The 25,033-nt window shown below is 41.6% G+C and overlaps 1 protein-coding gene across 2 annotated transcripts in view; it reads left to right on the top strand.

The window, feature by feature from the left end:
• The first annotated feature begins 3,717 nt into the window (after window positions 1–3,717).
• Window positions 3,718–25,033, top strand: part of LOC100194672 (beta-taxilin) — a 37,509-nt gene continuing 16,193 nt past the window's right edge. For both annotated transcript variants that reach the window (XM_014144466.3, XM_014144467.3), the window contains exons 1-5: window positions 3,718–3,859; window positions 8,472–8,807; window positions 12,635–12,726; window positions 13,347–13,517; window positions 18,944–19,138. In XM_014144466.3, the coding sequence (XP_013999941.1) occupies window positions 8,486–8,807; window positions 12,635–12,726; window positions 13,347–13,517; window positions 18,944–19,138 (780 nt within the window). In that variant the 5' untranslated portion in view covers window positions 3,718–3,859; window positions 8,472–8,485. The remainder of the gene's footprint in view (window positions 3,860–8,471; window positions 8,808–12,634; window positions 12,727–13,346; window positions 13,518–18,943; window positions 19,139–25,033) is intronic.

Genomic DNA, 25,033 nt, shown 5'->3' with positions numbered 1-25,033 from the left:
GATGTGAACGAAACCTTTAAACAGGTCAACATTCACAAAGGTGTAGCCGTTTATATTCAGAACCAAATTCCTGGATGGCAGGAAGCTTGGCCCCAGTGATGTACTGGGCCGTTTGCACTAACCTCTGTAGCGGCTTACGTTCAGATGCCGAGCAGTTGCCATACCAGGCGGTTCTTTAAAATCCATCTTCAGCTATTCTGAGCTGCCCTTCATAATGTCATTGAATCCCACATGAACTATGATAGACTCAATTTCAGGATGCTGGTTTAAGATGTTTGGGAGCAGCTTATTGATATCCTGTACTCGTGCTCCTGGATAACAAAACATTTTTGCTCCAGGGACTGAGACATTTCTCACCATGGAACTTCCCAATACAACGCCTATTCCCACCCCTCACACAATTCTTGAGCCTTTCACAGGCCCACGAGAAGCAGGATAGCGTACGCCCGCTGCTCCCGACGATAGGTCCAGACCCCCCACAGCAGGCAGTGCCCCATCAGATTCAGAGTGAGGGAAAGGATCAGAACTCAACGATGAAGCCACTGCTGGAGTCAGCATAGTTGGAGTTAGCACTGCCGTCCCACCGATGAAGGTGCAGGTAGATCAGTCACCAGTGCAGCAAAGCTATTCCTTATGTCAATCTGCTCCAAACGTCTTGCAGTCACTCCCGTCCACTTACCAGCATGCCGCTGCCTTCGGTTTCCACGGCTTGTGATTTGGGACCAGCGCTGATTGGAACACTCTTCTTGCTGTTCTCCGTCTACTTCACTACAGGATGGAGGAGGAGAAGCAGATGGAGATGACTTCCTTGACATGCAAGTTCCAGGGATCACAGGCCATTCGGATAGGGACAGATGACAAGGTGGGGAAACATCCATTAGGCTCGAGCAGCATCCTGCCATAGGAAATGAGAACGGGAAAGTTCCAATCTGCGTTTTCCCCATAAATTTGCGCAGAATTGAGATCTGTTTGTTAAGCATTGCCATCTCATTTCTCTAATCCTCCGCTAGCAAACAACTGTCGCATTGGAACTCCGGATTGTCAATATTGTCACGGACAAGAACGTAATAAATACTGCGTCTACAGCGCTGGAAACGTTTGTTAACTACTCCAGGTGAAGCGGGCTCTATTGCAACCTAGTTAGCTAGCTAGCTAGCTGGCTGGTTGCTAGCAGGTGTTGACACAGGTATCTGAGTTCTTGAGGTCCGAAGTTTTCAGTGTTGAGTTTGTGTCTCCCCACAGCAGCTTTTGTTCCTTTGTTCTCCATTAAAGCCGTAGTTTTCCACGTCTTCATTCATAGCTAAATTAAACTTTCAATAACAATGCAGTGCTTCTGAATACTTTCCGAATGCAGTGTACATTTAATTTGTGGTCCTTGAGCAGATGCTCTTATCCAGAGCGACTTACACTTAGTGCATTCATCTTAAGATAGCTAGGTGGGACAACCACATGTCACAGTCATGGGAAGTAGATGTTCCCTCAATAAAGTAGTTATCAGCAAAGTCAGAGCTAGTAGGGGGGGGAAGTCAAGTGGGAGTGTGAGTTCACGAAAGGCTTTAAAAAATATATATGTTGGGTTGGGGAGCAGGGTTTGAGTGTGTAGGGTTTGAGCATAGCCTGAACGTAGGGTGCTAGCGAAGTAGGATACTGTACAGTACAACAGACAAGCCATTGCTTTCACTATCAACCTCAACATACTGTCAAGCTGCTGAGACAGTGCCCCATCCCCCACCCCAATCCCGGCCACCTCAGTCATGTTCTGAATAATTACATTTAGGATTATAATCCCAGTCCAGCAGTCGGATTCAACATATTATTCTGCTCAGTCAATCCACATCAATCAGATGAATCTGAGTTGCCGTTTAGCCAGTCATTGAATTTGACCATATAGAGGGTTCGGGTCAGTAGCTACATACAGTTTATTTTAAATATACAGTTCAGTGCTGGCCTATGAAATAGATGGGGCAGAGGAAAAGCTTCCACATGAAATCCATGAAATGAAAACATTTTAATTTATGAATTGGCAAGAAGTAGAAGTAGTGTTGCAGCTGCTGGTAAATCAGGGCGCCAACGCAGTTACAAAATGCACTATGGAGCAGTTAAATGCTCATCATCGGGAGTCATTCCATAAAAGTTTTAATTAAAAAGAGGTCATTTAGATGGCCCAGTGCCATTTTGGCTGCCTCCTGTAAATGTTGATAGCTGATGTCCTTCACATATTCCATTGGATTAAATGTATACACATTTGTATGAGTCCTACAAACGGCTCTATTAAATACTTCTACATAACATGAGACATGGCCATTTTTACAGCGGTCGCAACACAACATAAGCTATAACTAGGGCCAGGAGAGGTGATTATCATGACCACATGATAGACTACATGACCACAATTATGTGCTCATCGAACATCTCATTCCAAAATCATGTGCATTGATATGGAGTTGGTCCCCCATTTGCTGCTATAACAGCCTCCACTCTTCTGGGAAGGCTTTCCACAAGATGCTGGAACATTGCTGCGGGAACTTTCTTCCATTCAGCCACAAGAGCATTAGTGAGGTCAGCCACCGATGTTAGGCGATTAGGCCTGGCTCGAAGTCGCTGTTCCAATTCATCCCAAAGGTGTTCAATGGGTTTGAGGTTAGGGCTCTGTGCAGGCCAGTAAGTTCTTCCACACCAATCTTGACAAACCATTTCTGTATGGACCTCGCTTTGTGTATGGGGGCATTCTCATGCCGAAACAAGAAAGGGCCTTCCCCAAACTGTTGTCACAAAGTTGGAAGCACAGAATCGTCTAGAATGTCATTGTATGCTGTAGTGTTAAGATTTCCCTTCACTGGAACTAAGGGGCCTAGCCGAACCATGAAAAACAGACCCAGACCAGTATTCCTCCTCCACCAAAAGTTATAGTTGGCACTATGCATTCGGGCAGGTAGCATTCTCCTGGCATCCACCCAAACCCATATTCATTGGTCAGACTGCCAGATGGTGAAGCGTGATTCATCACTCCAGAGAATGCATTTCTACTGCTCCAGAGTCCAATGGCGGTTGCTCGGCCATGTAAACCTATTTCATGAAGCTCCCGACGAACAGTTCTTGTGCTGACATTGCTTCCAGAGGCAGTTTGGAACTCGGTAGTGAGTGTTGCAACCGAGGACAGACGATTCAGCACTCGGCTGTCCTGTTCTGTGAACTTGTGTGGCCTACCACTTCGAGCCTGAGCCGTTCTTGCTCCTAGACGTTCCACTTCACAATAACAGCACTTACAGTTGACTGGGGTAGCTCTAGCAAGGCCGAAATTTGAAAAACTAACTTGTTGGAAAGGTGGCATCCTATGGCGGTGCCACATTGAAAGTCACTGAGCTCTTCAGTAAGGCCATTCTATTGCCAATGTTTTCCTATGGTGATTGCATGGCTGTGTGCTCGATGTTATACACATGTCAGCAACGAGTGTGGCTGAAATAGCCGAATCCACTAATTTGAAGGGGTGTCCAAATACTTTTGTATATATAGAAAAACTGGGCCCTAGTATGAGCCATCTAGTGCCCTAAACAAGAGCTATAATAACCAGACAATCCAAACTTGCACTGTAGAACTGCACCAAACCTTTCTTAAAAAACAGCCCCTGGAGATTCCAGGAAGGACAGTCGAGGGTGGGCCTTTGAGCTGCCCTCCAGCAAAGCCTGATCAGAAAGGCTATTATTGTGGCCCCCCATACGCTGACAGCTTCTCCACTTGATGTGAGCAGAATTGAGTTGCAGGAAGTTATTTTGAGGGGCTTGCCTGTCACAGCTGTTGTCTCAGTCACCAGAGTCCTGTTGGACCCTCTTCACTTTTGTCTTTCTATCCCCTGGACCTGGTAAGTGGATTTCCCAAACTCTTTTACACACTGTTCAGGTACAGAAATTATACGTAAAGTCAGAGTTTTTGGTGGACTTGTCTTTGAGCTGTGTCTATCTGCCCTGTTTAGTTCTGATGATTAGTAAAACGCTGCTTCATGATGTGTGGTGACAAAGTTGATGAGTTGTTTTTGGCTTTACCTTCAGATCATAGTGACAAATATGTTGTGCTAGTGTGACATGTGTAAGCTAACTATTCTGTATCATTGTGGTGAATTGAGTTGGTGGTGAAGTATTCTGCTGTGTTAGTTTGGTCTGAAGTCACACTGAATTATTCAGTGTTTTTTGATTTGTGTTGTTTATTCAACATTATCAGAGGAGGTTATGATCTATTCGAAATCATCAACTGAAACACATTGTCTTTAAAAATATATATGTCATCAGATGTATTATCAGCTAACAAAGAATGAATGTAGACATTTAGAACATAATGTCAACTGTGTTTTTCACACTTCTACATTAAAAGTGCCATCATTGACATCAACAGATACGTGGCTGGAATAACAAATAGCTTGACCATATTTAGAGGCTCCTAAAATAGAGTGAGGCCTCAGAACAGGTGCCATGTGCCTGCCCGCTGGAAGCAGGGAGGGTGGGAGAGGGAAAGGGGCTGCAGTGGGGGGGGGGGGGACTAGGGCTAATTTTATCCTGATAAGCAGGGAGCAGTCATGTAGCAATAGAGCTGGGGGATAAACAACCTCTGGATGCTTTAAATTAATTCTGTATTAAATCAAATAGAGAAGTGGGAAGGGAGGCTGCTGGGCCTGAGGTCTATTTGTGACAGGGCAGATTTAAATCCTTTTGTTTCCTGACACCTGACAGGCTATTGGGTTTTGTGCTATTTTTCACCACCCACAGTGATTTGTTCCATGCATCAGACTGAAAGTTACTTTACTGAGAAGTAATACTATACCTAGTATTCCGTTTAAGAGAAGCATAAACATCAGATTAAATATTCCAAATGTAAATATTTGAGTTTTCTTTCAGAAAATGTTAATCTTTTAGTTTAACAAAGACATATTGCAGTTTGGAGATTTTGTTTTAGATTTAGGCAAGTGGTACATTGCCGTTGATTCTAAGCAATATTGTGCTGCTATTTTTATTGACTTGACCAAAGCTTTTGATATGCTAAACCATTCCATTCTTGTGGGCCGGCTAAGAAGTATTGGTGTCTCTGAGGGGTCTTTGGCCTGGTTTGCTAACTACCTCTCTCAGAGTGCAGTGTATAAAGTCAGAACATCTGCTGTCTCAGCCACTGCCTGTCACCAATGGAGTACCCCAAGGCTCAATCCTAGGCCCCACGCTCTTCTCAATTTACATCAGGAACATAGCTCAGGCAGTACGAAGCTCTCTCATCCATTTATATGCAGATGATATAGTCTTATACCCAGCTGGCCCCTCCCCGGATGTTGTGTTAAACGCTCTACAACACAGTTTTCTTAGTGTCCAACAAGCTTTCTCTGCCCTTAACCTGTTCTGAACACCTCCAAAACAAAGGTTATGTGGTGTTTAAGAAGAATGCCCCTCTCCCCACCGGTGTGATTACTACCTCTGAGGGTTTAGAGCTTGAGGTAGTCACCTCATACAAGTACTTGGGAGTATGGCTAGACGGTACACTGTCCTTCTCTCAGCACATATCAAAACTGCAGGCTAAGGTTAAATCTAGACTTGGTTTCCTCTATGGTAATCGCTCCTCTTTTACCCCAGCTGCCAAACTAACCCTGATTTAGACGACCATCCTACCCATGCTACATTACTGACACGTAATTGATAGATTGGCAGGTAAGGGTGCTCTCGAGCGGCTAGATGTTCTTTACCATTCGGCCATCAGATTTGCCACCAATGCTCCTTATAGGACACATCATACCCATCGCAAGACCCACTGTAAACCCGTCGCAAGACCCACTGGTTGATGCTTATTTATAAAACCCTCTAGGGCCTCACTCCCGCCTATCTGAGATACCTACTGCAGCCCTCATCCTCCACATAAAACACCCGTTCTGCCAGTCACATTCTGTTAAAGGTCCCCAAAGCACACACATCCCTGGGTTGCTCCTCTTTTCAGTTCGCTGCAGCTAGCGACTGGAACAAGCTGCAAAAAACACTAAAACTGGACTCAATCATGGACACTCTTACTGACAGTTGTGGCTGCTTCGCGTGATGTATTGTTGCCTGTGCCCAATAATGTTTGTGCTGATGCCATGTGTTGCTGTCATGTTGTTGTCATGTTGTGTTGCTACCATGCTGTGTTGTCATGTGTTGCTGCCGTGCTATGTTGTTGTCTTAGGTCTCTCTTTATGTAGCTTTATGTAGTGTTGTGGTGTCTCTCTTGTCGTGATGTGTGTTTTGTCCTAAATATATATATATATATATATATATATATATATATATATATATATATTTTATCCCTGCACCGTCCCCGCAGGAGGCCTTTTGCCTTTTGGTAGGACATCATTGTAAATAAGAACTTGTTCTTAACTGACTTGCCTAGTTAAATAAAGGTTAAATAAAAAATGTAATAAAAAACACAGATAGCGGTCACCCACACCCACCTACAATTGCTAATAACCCGTCAGCAACCACTCGACTATGTGTTAAAGTGAATATCTGAGGCCCACACCCATGCCTGACCTGCAAATATAGAAAATGTTCACAGTCAAAGACTGCAGAATGATTTTTTGACAGGGGGTACAGAATTTGTTGTTGTTGCCTGATTTAGATATGTTTCTGCTTACAATTTCTGACATTTTGGTAGGCTATTTGATAGTCAACTTGTCTATAATTAGATACATATAGCTTTTCTTTTGTCATTATATGTTGCCATAGAATGAATTCTTCAATCTAGTTGACTTAGGTAAAGTTTTTTCTGTCATCTTTCGCGGAACAAAGACGTTTAGGAAAGATTTTCTGTGCAAAATGTCCAAATGAGTTTGTAAGCTAAAAGAAAGCTGTGAAAACCACCCAACATGTTTCTGATAAGGTTTCAGTTCAGCTTTGATGCATATTTCATGTGGTTGAAATCAGCTTCTATGATAAAGACAGCACCAAATGAGCAATGCATTCTCACATGATGCAGAAATAAAGAAATCATATTTCTCCACTCCTGTTCCCAAGTCCGAATTTTGCCTACATTTGGTGTATCATTTTACTGCAAGAAATGCTTAATTCTGCATGAGTTATAATCACGTTTCTAAACCATACCAAGCCATCTTTGGTATGGTGTCGCCACAATATTTGAATTGGGGAAGTGTGATCATAATCATTCGGATATTTTAGCGATCTTCAGTAGAAGACATCCTAAATGCCCCCAGCCTTAAGATGTGAGGTAAACAGCTAACTTGCACGTGATATGCATTTTTAGGCTATGGATGAGAAAGTGAACTTGTTCCAAACATTTAGCTCCGATGTATGCTGCTTTGCGATCTATTAACAGGAAGGGTTGCATTAAATAGGCGCAATATTTTTTTATGATGCATTTGGCGATATTCAATTTATTTGCATAAAACGTGAAAGTGTATACAGTTGAAGTCGGAAGTTTACATACACCTTAGCAAACATACATTTAAACTCACATTTAAACTTCACAATTCCTGACATTTAATCCTAGTAAAATTCCCTGTTTTAGGTCTGTTAAGAATGTGAAATATCAGAATAATAGTTGAGAGATTGATTTATTTCAGCTTTTACTTATTTCATCACATTCCCGGTGGATCAGAAGTTTACATTCACTCAATTAGTATTTGGTAGCATTGCCTTTAAATTGTTTAACTTGGGTCAAACATTTCGGGTAGCCTTCCACAAGCTTCCCACAATAAGTTGGGTGAATTTTGGCCCATTCCTCCTGACAGAGCTGGTGTAACTGAGTCAGGTTTGTAGGCCTCCTTGCTCGCACACGCTTTTTCAGTTCTGCCCACAAATCTTCTATAGGATTGAGGTCAGGGCTTTGTGATGGTATCTCCAATACCTTGACTTTGTTGTCCTTAAGCCATTTTGCCACAACTTTGGAAGTATGCTTGGGGTCATTGTCCATTTGGAAGACCCATTTACGACCAAGCTTTAACTTCCTGACTGATGTCTTGAGATGTTGCTTCAATATATCCATTTCATGAAGCTCCCGACCAACGGTTCTTGTGCTGACGTTGCCTCTAGCGGCAGTTTGGAACTCGGTAGTGAGTGTTGCAACCGAGGGCAGACGATTTTTACGTGTTACGTTCACTCGGCGGTCCCATTCTGTGAGCTTGTGTGAGCCGTTGTTGCTCCTAGACGTTTCCACTTCAATAATAGCACTTACAGTTGACGGGGGCAGCACTAGCAGTGCAGCAATTTGGCGAACTGACTTGTTGGAAAGATGGCATCCTATGACAGTGCCACGTTGAAAGTCACTGAGCTCTTCAGTAAGGCCATTCTACTGCCAATGTTTGTCTATGGAGATTGCATGGCTGTGTGCTCGATTTTATACATCTGTCAGCCATGGGTGTGGCTGAAATAGCCGAATCCACTAATTTGAAGTGGTGTCCACATACTTTTGTATATATAGGACATCTAACATCCTATATCTCCGTCCCCTCTCAGCCACATCTGTTAGAATGGAGATCAACGTCCAGTCTGTTGCAGAGGTCATCCCAGCCCAGACCAGTGTGACTCCACCACTGTCCCCAGTCACCGCAGAGATCCCGGTCCCTCAACTCCAGGAGGGCCAGCACATGGACCCCATGGAGGAGTTTGGTCGTCGGCTGGACGAAATCATCAACACTTATGGCTCCGCAGCCAGCCTGATAGAGCAACAGTGCATCATCCTGGAAACGGAGAAGGTGGACGAGGAGGCAAGAGGAGAGCAAGCTGATGAAGTCACAGCCGCCAAGAACGCCAGCACGGGCAAGGATGCAAAGAAGTTGCTGAAAGGCTTAGGTAGGTGGATTTAGGGAGGTCAATGTTTTGTTTTCCTCATGCATTATTTGGATTGTGCAGTTGTGTTTGTAAACACAACATCAACAGTTTGATATATATATAGAAAACATAGTCAAGTCCCACAACCTTACATTCAGCAGCAGAATGGTTTTGTATTTCAACACAGCTATGCTATAATCTGTTGTTGTTCAACAACAGTATCTGTGAGCGCAAAGACGGGGCAGTGTGCTAATGAGATAGACCAGAGGAGGTATTCTAGTCACCACTCAACAAGCATTCAATTGACAGAACATGTGTTAAAAGAAATGATTGGATACATAACGGTGTATATCACTCTAGAATAGTTTTCATTGACTTCAAATATATACTGAACAAAAATATGAACGCAACATGCGACAATTTCAAAGATTTTACTGTTACAGTTCATATAAGGACATCAATCAATTAAAATAAATTAATTAGGCTCTAATCTATGGATTTCACATGACTGGAAATACAGATATGGATCCGTTGACTTCAGATACCTTAAAAAAATGGGCCTCACAATGGGCCTCAGGATCTCGTTGCGGTATCATTGTGCATTTAAATTGGTGGACATTCTTGCAGTCAGCATGCCTATTGCACGCTCCCTCAAATCTTGAGACATCTGTGACATTGTGTTGTGTGACAAAACTGACCATTTTAGAGTGGCCTTTTACTGTCCCCAGCACAAGGTGCACCTGTGTTATGCTAAATGCAGTTTAATCAGCTTCTTGATATGCCACACCTGTCAAGTGGATGGATTATCTTGGTAAAGGAGAAATGCTCGCTAACAGCGATGTAAACACATTTTTATTTATTTTATTTTTATTTCACCTTTATTTAACCAGGTAGGCAAGTTGAGAACAAGTTCTCATTTACAATTGCGACCTGGCCAAGATAAAGCAAAGCAGTTTGACACATAAAACAACACAGAGTTACACATGGAGTAAAACTGACATACAGTCAATAATACAGTAGAAAAATAAGTCTATATACAATGTGAGCAAATGAGGTGAGATAAGGGAGGTCAAGGCAAAAAAGGCCATGGTGGCAAAGTAAATACAATATAGCAAGTAAAACACTGGAATGGTAGATTTGTAGTGGAAGAAAGTGCAAAGTAGAAATAGAAATAATGGGGTGCAAAGGAGCAAAATAAAGTTGTAGTTGTTTAGGCTAAATAGTTGTTTAGGCTAAATTATAGATGGGCTATGTACAGGTGCAGTGATCTGTGAGCTGCTCTGACAGCTGGTGCTTAAAGCTAGTGAGGGAGATAAGTGTTTCCAGTTTCAGAGATTTTTGTAGTTCATTCCAGTCATTGGCAGCAGAGAACTGGAAGGAGAGACAGCCAAAGGAGGAATTGGCTTTGGGAGTGACCAGAGAGATATACCTGCTGGAGCGCGTGCTACAGGTGGGTGCTGCTATGGTGACCAGTGAGCTGAGATAAGGGGGGACTTTACCTAGCAGGGTCTTGTAGATGACCTGGAGCCAGTGGGTTTGGCGACGAGTATGAAGCGAGGGCCAGCCAACGAGAGTGTACAGGTCGCAGTGGTGGGTAGTATATGGGGCTTTGGTGACAAAACGGATGGCACTGTGATAAGACTGCATCCAGTTTATTGAGTAGGGTGTTGGAGGCTATTTTGTAAATGACATCGCCGAAGTCGAGGATCGGTAGGATGGTCAGTTTTACGAGGGTATGTTTGGCAGCATGAGTGAAGGATGCTTTGTTGCAAAATAGGAAGCCAATTCTAGATTTAACTTTGGATTGGAGATGTTTGATGTGAGTCTGGAAGGAGAGTTTACAGTCTAACCAGACACCTAGGTATTTGTAGTTGTCCCCATATTCTAAGTCAGAACCGTCCAGAGTAGTGATGCTGGACGGGCGGGCAGGTGCGGGCAGCGATCGGTTGAAGAGCATGCATTTAGTTTTACTTGTATTTAAGAGCAGTTGGAGGCCACGGAAGGAGAGTTGTATGCCATTGAATCTCGTCTGGAGGGTTGTTAACACAGTGTCCAAAGAAGGGCCAGAAGTATACAGAATGGTATCGTCTGCGTAGAGGTGGATCAGAGACTCACCAGCAGCAAGAGCAACATCACTGATGTATACAGAGAAAAGAGTTGGCCCGAGAATTGAACCCTGTGGCACCCCCATAGAGACTGCCAGAGGCCCGGACAACAGGCCATCCGATTTGACACATTGAACTCTATCAGAGAAGTAGTTGGTGAACCAGGCGAGGCAATCATTTGAGAAACCAAGGCTATTGAGTCTGCTGATGAGGATGTGGTGATTGACAGAGTTGAAAGCCTTGGTCAGGTCAATGGATACAGCAGCACAGTATTGTTTCTTAACGATGGCGGTTACGATATCGTTTAGGACCTTGAGCGTGGCTGAGGTGCACCCATGACCAGCTCTGAAACCAGATTGAATAGCGGAGAAGGTGCGGTGGGATTCGAAATGGTCGGTAATCTGTTTGTTGACTTGGCTTTCGAAGAAGTAGGATAGATATAGGCCTGTAGCAGTTTGGGTCAAGAGTGTCCCCCCCTTTGAAGAGGGGGGTGACCGCAGCTGCTTTCCAATCTTTGGGAATCTCAGACGACACGAAAGAGAGGTTGAACAGGCTAGTAATAGGGGTTGCAACAATTTCGGCAGATCATTTTAGAAAGAAAGGGTCCAGATTGTCTAGCCCGGCTGATTTGTAGGGGTCCAGATTTTGCAGCTCTTTCAGAACATCAGCTGACTGGATTTGGGAGAAGGAGAAATGGGGAAGGCTTGGGCAAGTAGCTGTGGGGGGTGCAGTGCTGTTGACCGCGGTAGGGGTAGCCAGGTGGAAAGCATGGCCAGCTGTATAAAACATGTGTGCACAAAATTTGAAAGAAATAAGCTTTTGTATGGAACATTTCTGGGATATTTTATTTCTGTCATGAAACATGGGACCAACACACTATACATGCGTTTATATTTTTGTTCACTGTAAATGGGGTGGAAGGTAGCCTAGCAGTTAGAGTTTTGGGCCAGTAACTGAAAGGTTGCTAGTTTGAATCCCTGAGCTGACAAAGTGAAAAATCTGTCAATGTGCACTTAAGCAAGGCACTTAACCTTAATTGCTCAGGAGTCGCTGTTAATAATGGCAGACCATGGCCATGACCCTACTCTCAGGGGGAGTTAGGATATGCAACAACAAAAAAACATTTCCAATTCACACATGCGTATAATACACACTTGTAAATGTTTGAAATAGGACAAATATAAGCATCCACCAAATTATTATTATATAGTCAGAGGATGCATTCCTTCATCATCACCTTCTTTTGAATCTAAGACTTACTGTATAAGTGGGCATGATAATTTAAAATCATGACTGCTTATCCACAAAGGAACAAGCAGACATGTTAAGTGTCATATTATTGTATCTCAACATCCGTCCAGGTTGTGCCCCATGTTCAGATTGTGTTTTGAGGACAGGTTACAGAAGTTATGGGGAGAGGCCTGCTTCAGAGCAACACAAAGTGTATTTTCTAACCAATAGCAGATGTTGGAGATAGTTTCTTTGCCTCAACATGAAACCAGGCCAGCAACAGAGGGTGATACAAATCTTGGTTACGCATTTTCAGCCATTTGATTTTATTTGCTTTTCCAAAGCTATAGGTGTCAAGATGCAAGAGCTTTCATGCAGGGGAAATTGCTTCAGAAAAGTATTTATTTTGAAACCATTTATAGAATGATCCCTGTTGGCCTTTTTTCATCTTTCTTTTTCTAGTGCCTGTCCAAATGGAAACTAACATTACATGATTTCTCTCTATCCACACAGGAAAGGAGGGTACGCTTCTAATGCAAAGTTTGAACAAGCTGTGCACGCCAGAAGAGAAACTGGATGCTCTACTCAAGAAGTATGCCGAACTGGTGAGTGTTCTCTTCTCCCCTCTATCAGCACACCAGAGAGTAGAGTCCTTCAGCACAGCAGGAACCAGCAGCAATAAAACAGACCAGGGAAAGTTAAAAGGAAACAAATAAAAACACACATGAATCAACAGGGAGTGCCTAGTGAGATCTTGAAAGCGGTTCAGTCTCGTACCGTGATGACCTAAATATTCTGCGCCTCAGGCTGCAAAGGCGAATCTGAACGCAAAGACCATATTCCATAATAAGACAGCTAGCTACAACATGGCTCTATAAATCCTTAACAAGACAACATCAGGAAAACTAGGTATTATGAATTATATTACCAAAGACATCGGCTATCAGTCAGCTTCATGTGTAGTAATTGGACAGTTCCTACATATACAGTGCATAATATCACCAGGAAAAAGAAAGAGACAAACCTAAAGAGATGTCGAGATGAAACAAATATATACCCATCCACCCACCCAGCCATACCAAATCATCTTAGGACATGTTTTTATTATTTTAGTCACCCGGTCGGTTGTTAGCCAAAAGCAGCTTAGACAGCCGAAGTCTGAACAGAGGGCAGAGGCTGAAAGGCAGTGCAATGTATATGGCACATCTGTCAACATGGTCCACAGCTGGAGGAGCAGCGAGGGGAGCAGAAGCAGCTGAGGTTCCTTCAGAAGAAGCAGGGCCACATGGGGAAGGAGAGGGACCAGCTCCAGTACGAGCACAGCAGACACATCCTGGCCCACAGCAAACTGGAGGGCCTCTGCAGGGAACTCCAGAGGCACAACAAGACCCTCAAGGTGGGTGATAATTGTTCGGCTCCATCACTACACTATTCTACTCAACATTATGGGTTCAAGACGCTGAAGGTGGGTTGATGCTCACTGCTCAGCTTAGCCTCAGTTAACACTACACTAATCTACTCAACATTATAGGTTAAAGACCCTTAAGGTGGGCATTCAAGACCAACTGGGTTTTGAATCCAGGTCATATACACAATGTGAGACCACATTAGCCTGCTGAGCTAAAGCTTATATGCATTAGCTCTGAAAGAAAGCATTTATCAAGATCTCAAGCAATACTATGTACCACAAACCTACTCTGCTACAGCTCAACCACAAGTCAACCCTACATTGCTGAACAGCAGGGGTCCAGATAGCTCAGTTTATCACCAAACCAAACGAGTGTACGAGTGTACTCGTATACTCGCTTAAAAGATCTTCGCTTGAAACATGAGAAAAAGTGGCAATAGTACTGTTACTCCATCTTGAGACACCGTAGCCACCTCCTCAAAATAGTCAGAATTGATCTAAAATAACTCAAGAAATCTGTTGTTCATTTTGACATTTTCACAGAGATCTTAGTCGTGCAATTTTACATATCTAACTAAGATGTTTGGTGCAGTATTTCTCAGGTGAACAGAATTTGCAAGAAAATGAGTTGTCTATCGTTGAATGACAACAAACACTTAATTGACGGATCCCTACTGTTGACCAATTACCGATGAAGGGGCGTAGACTTTGGCTCCGAACTTCAGCTTGCCTTGAGAACATTTTTTGTGTGTATGAACAGCCGAAAACCCTTACCAAAGACCAAAATGAACAAAAATGCTACAAAATGTTGTCGTAATATACAGTACCAGTCAAAGGTTGGACAGACCTATTCATTCAAGGCTATTTCTTTATTTTTACTATTTTCTACATTGTAGAATAATAGTGAAGACATTAACACTATGAAATAACACATATAGAATCATGTAGTAACCAATAAAGTGTTAAACAAATCATCCCCAGCTTACAATTAGCTCTTTCATCCCCCCCTACTTTCCCCTGTAACCATTCCCCAGGTCGTTGCTGTAAAGGAGAATGTGTTCTCAGTCAACTTACCTGGTAAAATAAGGGTTAAATAAAATAAATAAATAAAACAACCCTTTGCCTTGATGACTGCTTTGCACACTCTTGATATTCTCTCAACCAGCTTCACATGGAATGCTTTTCCAACAGTCTTGAAGGAGTTCTCATATATGCTGAGCACTTATTGACTGTTTATCCTTCACTCTGCGGTCCAACTCATCCCAAACCATCTCAATTGAGTTGAGGTCGGGTGATTGTGGAAGACAGGTCATCTGATGCAGTACTCCATCACTCTCCGTACAGGTCAAATAGCCATTACATAGCCTGGAGTTGTGTTGGGTCATTGTCCTGTTGAAAAATAAATTATAGTCCCACTAAGCGCAAACTAGATGGGATGGCGTATTGCTGCAGAATGCTGTGGTAGCCATGCTGGTTAACTATGCCTTGAAATCTAAATAAATCACAGACAGTGTCACCAGCGAAGCACCCCCACACCATCACACCTCCTCCTTCATGCTTCACGGTGGGAACCACACATGCGGAGATCATCCATTCACCTATTCTGCGTCTCACAAAGACACAGCAGTTGGAACCAAAAAACTCAAATTTGGACTCTTCAGACAAAAGGACAGATTTCCACCGGTCTAATGTCCATTGCTTGTGTTTCTTGGCCCAAGCAAGTCTCTTCTTCTTATTGGTGTCCTTTAGTAGTGTTTTCTTTGCTGCAATTCGACCACGAAGGCCGGATTCACGTAGTCTCCTCTGAGCAGTTGATGTTGAGATGTGTCTGTTACTTGAACTATGTGAAGCATTTATTTTCCCTGCAATCTGGGGTCCAGGTAACTCTAATGAACTTATCCTCTGCAGCAGAGGTAACTCTGGGTCTTCCGTTCCTGTGTCGGTCCTCACCGCTTGATGGTTTTTGCAACTGCACTTGAAGAAATGCTCAAATTTCTTGACATTTTCCGGATTGACTGACCTTCATATCTTAACGTAATGATGGACTGTTGTTTCTCTTTGCTTATTTGAGATGTTCTTGTCATAATATGGACTTGGTCTTTTTCCAAATAGGGCTATCTTCTGTATAGCACCCCTACCTTGTCACAACACAACGGATTGGCTCAAACACATTAAATTAACTTTTAACAAGGCACACCTGTTAATTGAAATGCATTCCAGGTGACGTCATTTAGCTGTCATTTAAAAAAAATATATATATATTTCACCTTTATTTAACCAGGTAGGCCAGTTGAGAACAAGTTCTCATTTACAACGGCAACCTGGCCAAGATTAAGCAAAGCAGTGCGACACAAACAACACAGAGTTAAACATGGAATAAACAAACGTACAGTCAATAACACAATAGAAATTTATATATACAGTGTGTGCAAATTAAGTAAGATTAGGGAGGTAAGGCAATAAATAGGCCGTAGTGGCGAAATAATTACAATTTATCAATTAAACACTGGAGTGATAGATGTGCAGAAGATGAATGTGCAAGTAGAGATACGGGGGTGCAAAGGAGCAAAACAAATAAATAACAATATGGGGATGGGGTAGTTGGGTGGGCTAATTACAGATGGGCTATGTACAGGTGCAATGATCTGTAAGCTGCTCTGACAGCTGATGCTTAAAGTTAGTGAGGAAGATATGAGTCTCCAGCTTCAGTGATTTTTGCAATTCGTTCCAGTCATTGGCAGCAGAGAACTGGAAGGAAAGGTGGCCAAAGGAGGAGTTGGCTTTGGGGGTGACCAGTGAAATATACCTGCTGGAGCGCGTGCTACAGGTGGGTGTTGCTATGGTGAACAGTGAGCTGAGCAAAGATTTGTAGATGACCTGGAGACAGTGGGTTTGGCGACAAATATGAAGTGAGGGCCAGCCAACGAGAGCATACAGGTCACAGTGGTGGGTAGTATATGGGGCTTTGGTGACAAAACGGACGGCACTGTGAAAGACTACATCCAATTAGCTGAGTAGAGTGTTGGAGGCTATTTTGTAAATGACATTGCTGAAGTCAAGGATCGGTAGGATAGTCAGTTTTACGAGAGTATGTTTGGCAGCATGAGTGAAGGATGCTTTGTTGCGAAATAGGAAGCCGATTCTAGATTTAATTTTGGATTGGAGAGTTTTAATGTGAGTCTGGAAGGAGAGTTTACAGTCTAACCAGACACCTAGGTATTTGTAGTTGTCCACATATTCTAAGTCAGAACCGTCCAGAGTAGTGATGCTAGACGGGCGGGCAGGTGCGCGCAACGATCGGTTGAAGAGCATGCATTTAGTTTTACTTGCATTTAAGAGCAGTTTGAGGCCACGGAAGGAGAGTTGTATGGCATTGAAGCTCGTCTGGAGGTTTGTTAACGCAGTGTCCAAAGAAGGGCCAGAGTAGGTCATCAAGGCAAAGGGTGGCTACTTTGAAGAATCTCAAATCTCAAATATATTTTGATTTGTTTAACACTTTTTGGTAACAACATGATTTCATATGTGTTATTTCATAGTTTTGATGTCTTCACATTTAATCTACAATGTAGAAAATAGTAAAAATAAAGAAAAACCCTTGAATTAGTAGGTGTGTCCAAACTTTTGACTGGTGCTGTATGCACAAACTGTTCCAAACTGTTTTGGATGGGAACCATGCGGACGCCTTTAGTTGACTCCAATACACAGCAGGGGAGCAGCGCAACAATCTACCAGCCTCTTACTGTATGTTTAATCAACTGATCTATTGATGTCTCACTGTTGGTAGCTGTGAGTATTGAAACTCAAATAGACTTGATGAGGGAAATAGGACATCAAATGCAGGAGAGAGAAAATGTTACTGTCAATGCTTGTCAACTATACTCACTGTCCACTGTACATTTGATTTTGTTTCTTAAACTACTGGTATTTTCATTCTAAAAGTTAGATGGCTAAAGGGGCCACTTCCAAAAGGCCTTGACTCTCTTCTCTGAGTCAGAGTGCTCTCAATGTGAGAGGGTCATAGCTCAATTAGCCCTTACGTGCTTGAGTGTCCTGTTACATCTATAAATAATAGATTGACAAATGTTTAGTCATCCCATTATAGGTAGTTTGTCTGTAAGGTTTCAAAGAAAGTCCATGACCAATTGCACTACCTAATTTGGCCACATGCTTATGCAAAGGTCACAGGTTTAGCATAATCAAAGATTTATATTGTGTTGCCACATTGCCACTGCTGTTAGTCCTCTTAATGTGAAACCTCTTCAGCTAAATCTCCGGTTTTAATTAAGTTTATCCCTTAACATCAACATCACTGAACCCATTGTTCACGTATTCTTTGATTCACAGCCAACAGTTATGTACACAGTATGATTAAATGGGCATTTGATTTGTTTATAAATCATTTATAAATCACCCGATTGGTCATTAATGGCATAATGCTCAATGATCTGTAAACAAATGGACCCTTTTCACTGGATCAGTATCCTGTCTATTGTGTAACCCTTACACAACCTCTGGGATGTATTTCATCTCCTGTTCTTCTCCCCTGGGGAGGTAATTGGACACCCCGTCTCTCTACACTTGGAGGACCTCTGTTGTCTCTCACTGCCACACTGCGCCGTGTGTGTGTTAGTGTGTGTGTGATTCAAACTCAGGCCTTGGGAGGAGACCCCTCAGACACAGGGCACCGGTGACGTGGCTCTCTGACAAGAGGGATGGTCTCATTGGTATTTTGTGGCATCTGCCCTTCGACTATAAATCAAAGGCGAGAGAAAAAGGCTCAGAGGCACAAGCAGAGGATGGGCGCGGCCCTCCCCTGATGGGCTAAAGCTTAAAGCCTTGACCCATCCATCTCTTTCCTTCTAACATCTTCACATTTCAATGTATAAAGGAAAATGGGGGTGGAAGCAGAGTGAGGGTTATCATTTGACTATTGGGTAAAACCGATTGATATGCAGCAATCAATATGCAAAAATCTGATTGTAAAGTGAACATTGTTGCTACATGCAAAGTGAATCAAAATGTGCCGATTTGAATGGGAATGTGACAGCTGTTGAAAGTGGAACATCATGTCTTGTCATCTGGTAGCTCCTTATGTAAGACAGAGTCTGAGGAGGAGTGGCGTTAATGTGCTTTGCTACTTCAGTGGTAGGAGCTCTGTCTTTGAGCACTTAGCTGCAGGTTGAATTGAGTTACATTTCCCATGTGGGAGCTTACGCCTGTGTCATTTGTAAAATAAACAGCCATGTCTTAATATAGAAACTCTGGCAATGCTTGGCTTGCTTCTCAGTAAGCTGAGTCTGGAAACTGGCATTTCACAAACCTGACCCCAGCAACTTTATGAGAGGGTTGTGTTGGAGGTTGACTAAAGTCTGAATGTCTCTCTCTCTCTCCCTCTCCCCCTCCCTCTCCCTCAGGAGGAGACCCTTGCGCGTTGTCGTGAGGACGAGGAGAAGCGCAGAGAGATCACCACTCACTTCCAGAGCACGCTGACAGACATCCAGGCTCAGATCGAGCAGCACAGTAACCGCAACAACAAGCTGTGTTCAGAGAACACCAACCTGGCAGACAAACTCAAACACATCATCAGCCAGTATGAGCAGAGAGAGGAGGTACACGACAGGGACACTTAACCTCCCTGTTACATGTCTGTATATCTGTACACCCTCATCCCCGTCCTACTAACTCCATGCATGCAGGCTCCAGTCAGAGAGTCATTTGATAACCAAAGATGTTATTGATGATGATTCATCTACAGGAAATGAACACTTGTATGTAATGTTGAGTGAGATGGCTGTGACAAAGGAGTTGAGTCAGATCTTTGAATAAAGACACTCAGAGACACTTAGAGGCATGGTTGGCCGCGGGAAGATGTTTAGGTGTGGGGGTGCTGTCGACGGGGGGGGGGGGGGCAGATTATCTCTGCTCTGCTGACTGCTCATACAGGAGTAATAAAATCCTAGTGCACAAATGTATTTTTTTAAATATACAGTATGCAGCCCCCTCAGCACCCTTACTTCCCGCTGCTATGCTTAAAGCTATTATTGCTTCCTACTCACATCAATACTCAGAGATATAGCCAGCAAGGGCTCCTTATTTGTGCTGTATACATGACAAATTCATACCCTCTTTAAGGTTGAATCTCGCTCATTGAGTGACACTATAGCATGTCATATACAGTATAATCCCAAAAACACACTTAATATGAGGGCACGCACTTATTAATATGTTGTGAAATCTGTTATGAATGTATTGTAATGTTTTTCAAATGTACAGTACCAGTCAAAAGTTTGGACACACCTACTCATTCAAGGGTTTTTCTTTATTTGTACTATTTTCTACATTGTAGAATAATAGTAAAGACATCAAAACTATGAAATAACACATATAGAATCATGTAGTAGCCAAACAAATCAAAATATATTTTATATTTGAGATTCTTCAAAGTAGTCACCCTTTACTTAGTAGCAATGCAAATATCATTGTACGGCTGTATAGACACTCAATCATCATGTTACTTTTGAATGGTACGTTTACAAACATATATTATGATGAATAGAATTTAAACTTGTGTCTCATTAAATAAGTGTAGCTAGTTATAATTGTCAAGGCTCAGCAGATAATAAGAAAAGACGATCAATATTTACCTGGCTAAAAGAGAAGGAATATAATATCTATTGTTTACAGGAAACTCATTCAACAATTGAAGATTAAGTTTTGTGGAAAAGGGACTGGGGGTGGGCGAAATATATTTCTCCCATGGGCAAAGAAATTGAAAAGGGGTGATGATATTAATTAACAGTTATTTTGATCCAAATGTGCAAATTGTCCAAACAGATCCTCAAGGTAGATGGATGATTTTAAATATGTTATTGGACCATAAACAAATATGGCTTACTAACCTATACGGTCCAAATAATGGTGATCCACGCTTCTTTGAAAATGTACACTACCATTCAAAAGTTTTGGGTCACCTAGAAATGTCCTTTTTTTTAAAAGAAAAGCTATTTTTTTGCCCATTAAAATAACATCAAATAGATCAAAAATACAGTGTAGACATTGTAAATGACTATTGTAGCTGGAAAAGGCAGATTTTTATGGAATATCTACATAGGCAAACAGAGGCCCATTATCAGCCAAGGTCACCATGTTCCAATGGCATGTTTTATTTAACTAGGCAAGTCAGTTAAGAACAAATTCTTATTTTCAATGATAGCCTAGGAACAGTGGGTTAATTGCCTTGTTCAGGGGCAGAATGACAGATTTGTACAGGGATTTGATCTTGCAACCTTTTGGTTACTAGTCCAACACTCTAACCACTAGGCTACCCTGCCGCCCCATGTTGTGTTAGCTAATCCAAGTTTATAATTTTAAAAGGCTGATTGATCATTAGAAAATTATTTTGTAATTCTGTTAGCACGGCTGAAATCTGTTGTCCTGATTAAAGAAGCAATAAAACTGTCCTTCTTTAGACTAGTTGAGTATCTGGAGCATCAGCATTTGTGGGTTTGATTACAGGTTCAAAATGGCAAGAAACAAATAACTTTCTTCTGAAACTCGTCAGTCTATTCTTGTTCTGAGAAATGAAGGCTATTCCATGCGAGAAATTGCCAAGAAACTGAAGACCCCAAACTTTTGAACAGTAGTGTATATAAGAATTTATCAACCCTACAAACAAGACTCTATTATTATGGTGGGAGATTATAACACGGTTTTAAATACTTCTATGGACCGTAAAGGAAATCACACTACAAACTATCACCCTCAGGCACTTAAAACTTCTTCGGGATCGGTGTCCCATCCACGGGGCGGTTGAGCTAATGTAGGCTAATGCGATTAGCATGAGGTTGTAAGTAACAAGACGGGGGACCAGTCCGGGAATTTTTTTTTATGAAATGTATGCATTCACTACTGTAAGTCGCTCTGGATAAGAGCGTCTGCTAAATGACTAAAATGAAATGAAAATGAAGAAATTTCCCAGGACATACCATCTGATATTGGCAGAAAGCTTACATTCTTGTTAATCTAACTGCACTGTCCAATTTACAGTAGCTATGACAGTAAAATAATACCATGCTATTGTTTGAGGAGAGTGCACAATTTTGAACATGAAAAGTTATTAATACACAAATTAGGCAGATTTGGGTAGTCTGACAATTTTGAACAGAAATTCAATGGTTTATTGGATCAGTCTAAAACTTTGCACAAACACTGCTGCCATCTAGTGGACAAAATATAAATTGCGTCTGGGCTGGAATAATACATTAAGTCCTTTCTCTTGCTTTTCAAAGATGATGTTACAAAAAAATACAAAAGAACGGTTGGTTTTTTCATTGTATTATCTTTTACCAGATCTATTGTGTTATATTCTCTTACATTCCTTTCACAATTCCACAAACTTCAAAGTGTTTCCTTTCAAATGGTACCAAGAATATGCATATCCTTGCTTCAGGGCTTGAGCTACAGGCAGTTAGATTTGGGTATGTCATTTTAGGCAAAAATTGAAAAAAAGGGGCAAATCCTTAAAAGGTTTTTAAGGAAATCAGATATACATGGCGGAGGCTTAATCAAGCTAGTTGTCTAGATTACTTTCTTATGTCATTCTCTCTGGTCCCAAAAGTTTTAAAAGTGTTGATATGGGACAGAGTGCGGTAGGACCATCACATAATTGCAAATATATTACTCTTACAGAATTTCCACATTGGCGAGGATATTGTAAATTTAATCACAGCCTACTGGATGATCATTTGTTTTTAACTAGGACAGAAGAATTTATAACTGACTTTTTCCGACAAACATAGGTACAGCAGATCCCTTTATTGTATGGGACACTTTTAAATGTGCCTTTAGAGGCCATGCAATTCAGTACTCATCTATAAAACAAAAGCAATTTAGGTTGAAAGAGTCCAAATTAACAAAGGAAATTGAAGGACTAACAGTACAGATAGATAGCAATAAAAACTGTACCATTGAGGCGCAGAGTAAGTTAGAGGAAAACCAAAAATAAATGGAGGAACGTTTTCAAGAAAGATCCAGCGTAATATATTATAAAAAATTAGGGGAACTGGATGGAATATGGGGGAAAATGCACAAAATAATTTTTCAATCTTCAACATAGAAATGCTACCAAAAACGTTTTACTGAAACTTGTTACAAATGATGGAGTCACTCATGATTCACCGAACAATATTTTGAAAGAGAAAGTGAAGTACTTTAAGCGTATGTTTTCATTTCAGTCTCCTCCATCTCCACTAACCGAAGCTAATTGGATGGATATTTTTCCTATTAATAATGTAAAATTAACATCTGTACCGAAAGACTCATGTGAAGGCCAAATTACAGAGGAGGAACTTCTTGATGCAATTAAAGCCTTTATGTCCAGGAAAACACCAGGGCTGGATGGCATTACCAGTGGAGGAATACCTTTTTTATATACTCAGAGGACAATTATTAGCATGTTATAACCACTCTTATATAAATGATAGATTAACAGACACTCAACATGGTCTGATTTCATTATTACTGAAACAGGATCCAATTGGTATATATGAAACTCCAGTCCATTTAAAAAATTGGAGGCCTCTTACACTTCAGTGTTGTGATGCAAAAATTCTAGCTAAATGCTTAGCGCATAGAATTAAAATGCTTTTGTCAGATATTATTCATCCTAATCAGACATCTTTTTACATGGATAATACATTGGAGATAATATAAGACAAGAACTGGAAACAATAGAACAATATGAAATATCTGGGAAACCAGGCCTGGTTTTCATAACTGACTTTGAAAAGGCCTTTGATAAAGTACGACTGGAGTTTTTATATAAATGCCTGGAATATTTCCATTTAGGAGAATCTCTTATAAAATGGGTTAAAGTTATGTATAGTAACCCTAGGTGTAAAATAGTAAATAATGGCGCCATCTCAGAACATTTTAAACTGTCAAGAGGAGTAAAACAAGGTTGTCCATTATCGACATATCTATTTATTATTGCCATCGAAATGTTAGCTGTTAAAATTAGATCCAACAATAATATTAAGGGATCAAAAATCCACAATTAGAATTCCTCCACAGCCTCATACAGGATCTAGATACTTTTTCGAACCTCTCTGAATTAAAACCAAATTATGATAAGCGTACTATATTACATATTGGATCACAAAAAATATATACTTTTACATTACCGTGTAGTTTACCAATTGAATGGTCTGACGGGGATGTGGACATACTCGGTATACATATCCCGAAAGAAAGAAAGGATATCACTCCAATCAATTTTAATATAAAGTTAGCAAAAATAGATAAGATCTTGCTACCATGGAAAGATCTATTTGTGGAAAAATCACCCTGATTAATTCTTTAGTCATATCACAGTTTACCTATTTGCTTATGGTTTTGCCTACACCTAGCGACCTGCCTTTTCAATTATATGAGCAAAAAATATTCAATTTTAGTTGGAATAGCAATCCAGACAAAAATAAAAGGGCCTATTTATATAATGAATATGAATTCAGAAGGCAGAAATGATAAAATATTAAAGCAATTAGACCACTCACTAAAGGCATCAGTCATGCAAAAGTTACACTTAAATCCGAAATGGTTCTCTAGTAAATTAGTAAGAATGTCTCACCCTGTCACATGCCCTCTCGGGCCTCTAGGTCACCAGGCTGCTCGTTAGGGTGCAAACTTGCCACCAGCATTAGGGGCATAATGACACTCACCTGGACTCCATCACCTCCTTGATCAACTGTGAGAGACGGAATCTAAAACAAAAATCCAGAAAATCACATTGTATGATTTTTAAGTAATTCATTTGCATTTTATTGCATGACATAAGTATTTGATACATCAGAAAAGCAGAACTTAATATTTGGTACAGAAACCTTTGTTTTCAATTACAGAGATCATACGTTTCCTGTAGTTCTTGACCAGGTTTGCACACACTGCAGCGGGGATTTTGGTACACTCCATACAGACCTTCTCCAGATCCTTCAGGTTTCGGGACTGTCGCTGGGCAATACAGACTTTCAGCTCCCTCCAAAGATTTTCTATTGGGTTCAGGTCTGGAGACTGGCTAGGCCACTCCAGGACCTTGAGATGCTTCTTACGGAACCACTCCTTAGTTGCCCTGGCTGTGTGTTTCACGTCATTTGTCATGCTGGAAGACCCAGCCACGACCCATCTTCAATGCTCTTACTGAGGGAAGGAGGTTGTTGGCCAAGATCTCGCGATACATGGCCCCATCCATCCTCCCCTCAATACGGTGCAGTCGTCCTGTCCCCTTTCCAGAAAAGCATCCCCAAAGAATGATGTTTCCACCTCCATGCTTCACGGTTGGGATGGTGTTCTTGGGGTTGTACTCATCCTTCTTCTTCCTCCAAACACGGCGAGTGGAGTTTAGACCAAAAAGCTCTATTTTTGTCTCATCAGACCACATGACCTTCTCCCATTCCTCCTCTGGATCATCCAGATGGTCAATGGCAAACTTCAGACGGGCCTGGACATGC

Source organism: Salmo salar, chromosome 15 (assembly GCF_965601325.2).
Source record: "Salmo salar chromosome 15, fSalSal1, whole genome shotgun sequence".
NCBI classification, from domain to species: Eukaryota; Metazoa; Chordata; class Actinopteri; order Salmoniformes; family Salmonidae; genus Salmo; species Salmo salar.
This window is presented reverse-complemented; position numbering and strand designations above follow the sequence as displayed.